Raw genomic sequence first — 491 nt, 5'->3', positions numbered from 1 at the left:
GTCAAAAATAAGAATGACAGTAACATCACAAACCCCTAAATCCCCCTACATGACAGACCCAAACAAATAAAACAAAGTACTCACTTGATATCTCTTGCTGTTGCCACAATGTCCCTCTGGTTATTCAGGATCGAGTCCACTTCATGACGCCTGATAGTGTCCCCTGGTAGCGCTCCAACCTGTGCTGGAGGTACCTGTCCTGCAGGAGCAACCTGGCCTCCTGGAAAATCAATTCTTATTATAATCCTCACTTAATTTCATCCTATTCTCATAGAATATGCTAAAGAATAACCTTCATATTACACCTGCCAGAAAACTGGGGATAAATATTACAGGCATCCAAAGGAAATCATTCTTGTATGAACTGACAATTACATGTACCCTTACCCATGCCACTGTGGACTGCAGACACAAGGCCAAGTGTACGTTCCTGGCGACCAATTATCTCATCCAATTTGGCATGGAGATTGCGAATAAGATCATGGATCTAC

The 491-nt window shown here is 42.6% G+C and overlaps 1 protein-coding gene across 1 annotated transcript in view; it reads right to left on the bottom strand.

The window, feature by feature from the left end:
* LOC119591912 (protein ERGIC-53-like) overlaps nt 1-491 on the bottom strand; it is a gene marked incomplete in the record, with an annotated part of 12,371 nt that overhangs the window by 4,293 nt on the left and 7,587 nt on the right. Inside the window, 2 exon segments of the mRNA XM_037940666.1 lie at nt 85-220; nt 388-487. Coding sequence (XP_037796594.1) covers nt 85-220; nt 388-487 — 236 coding nt within the window.

Source organism: Penaeus monodon, chromosome 29 (assembly GCF_015228065.2).
Source record: "Penaeus monodon isolate SGIC_2016 chromosome 29, NSTDA_Pmon_1, whole genome shotgun sequence".
NCBI classification, from domain to species: domain Eukaryota; kingdom Metazoa; phylum Arthropoda; class Malacostraca; order Decapoda; family Penaeidae; genus Penaeus; species Penaeus monodon.
This window is presented reverse-complemented; position numbering and strand designations above follow the sequence as displayed.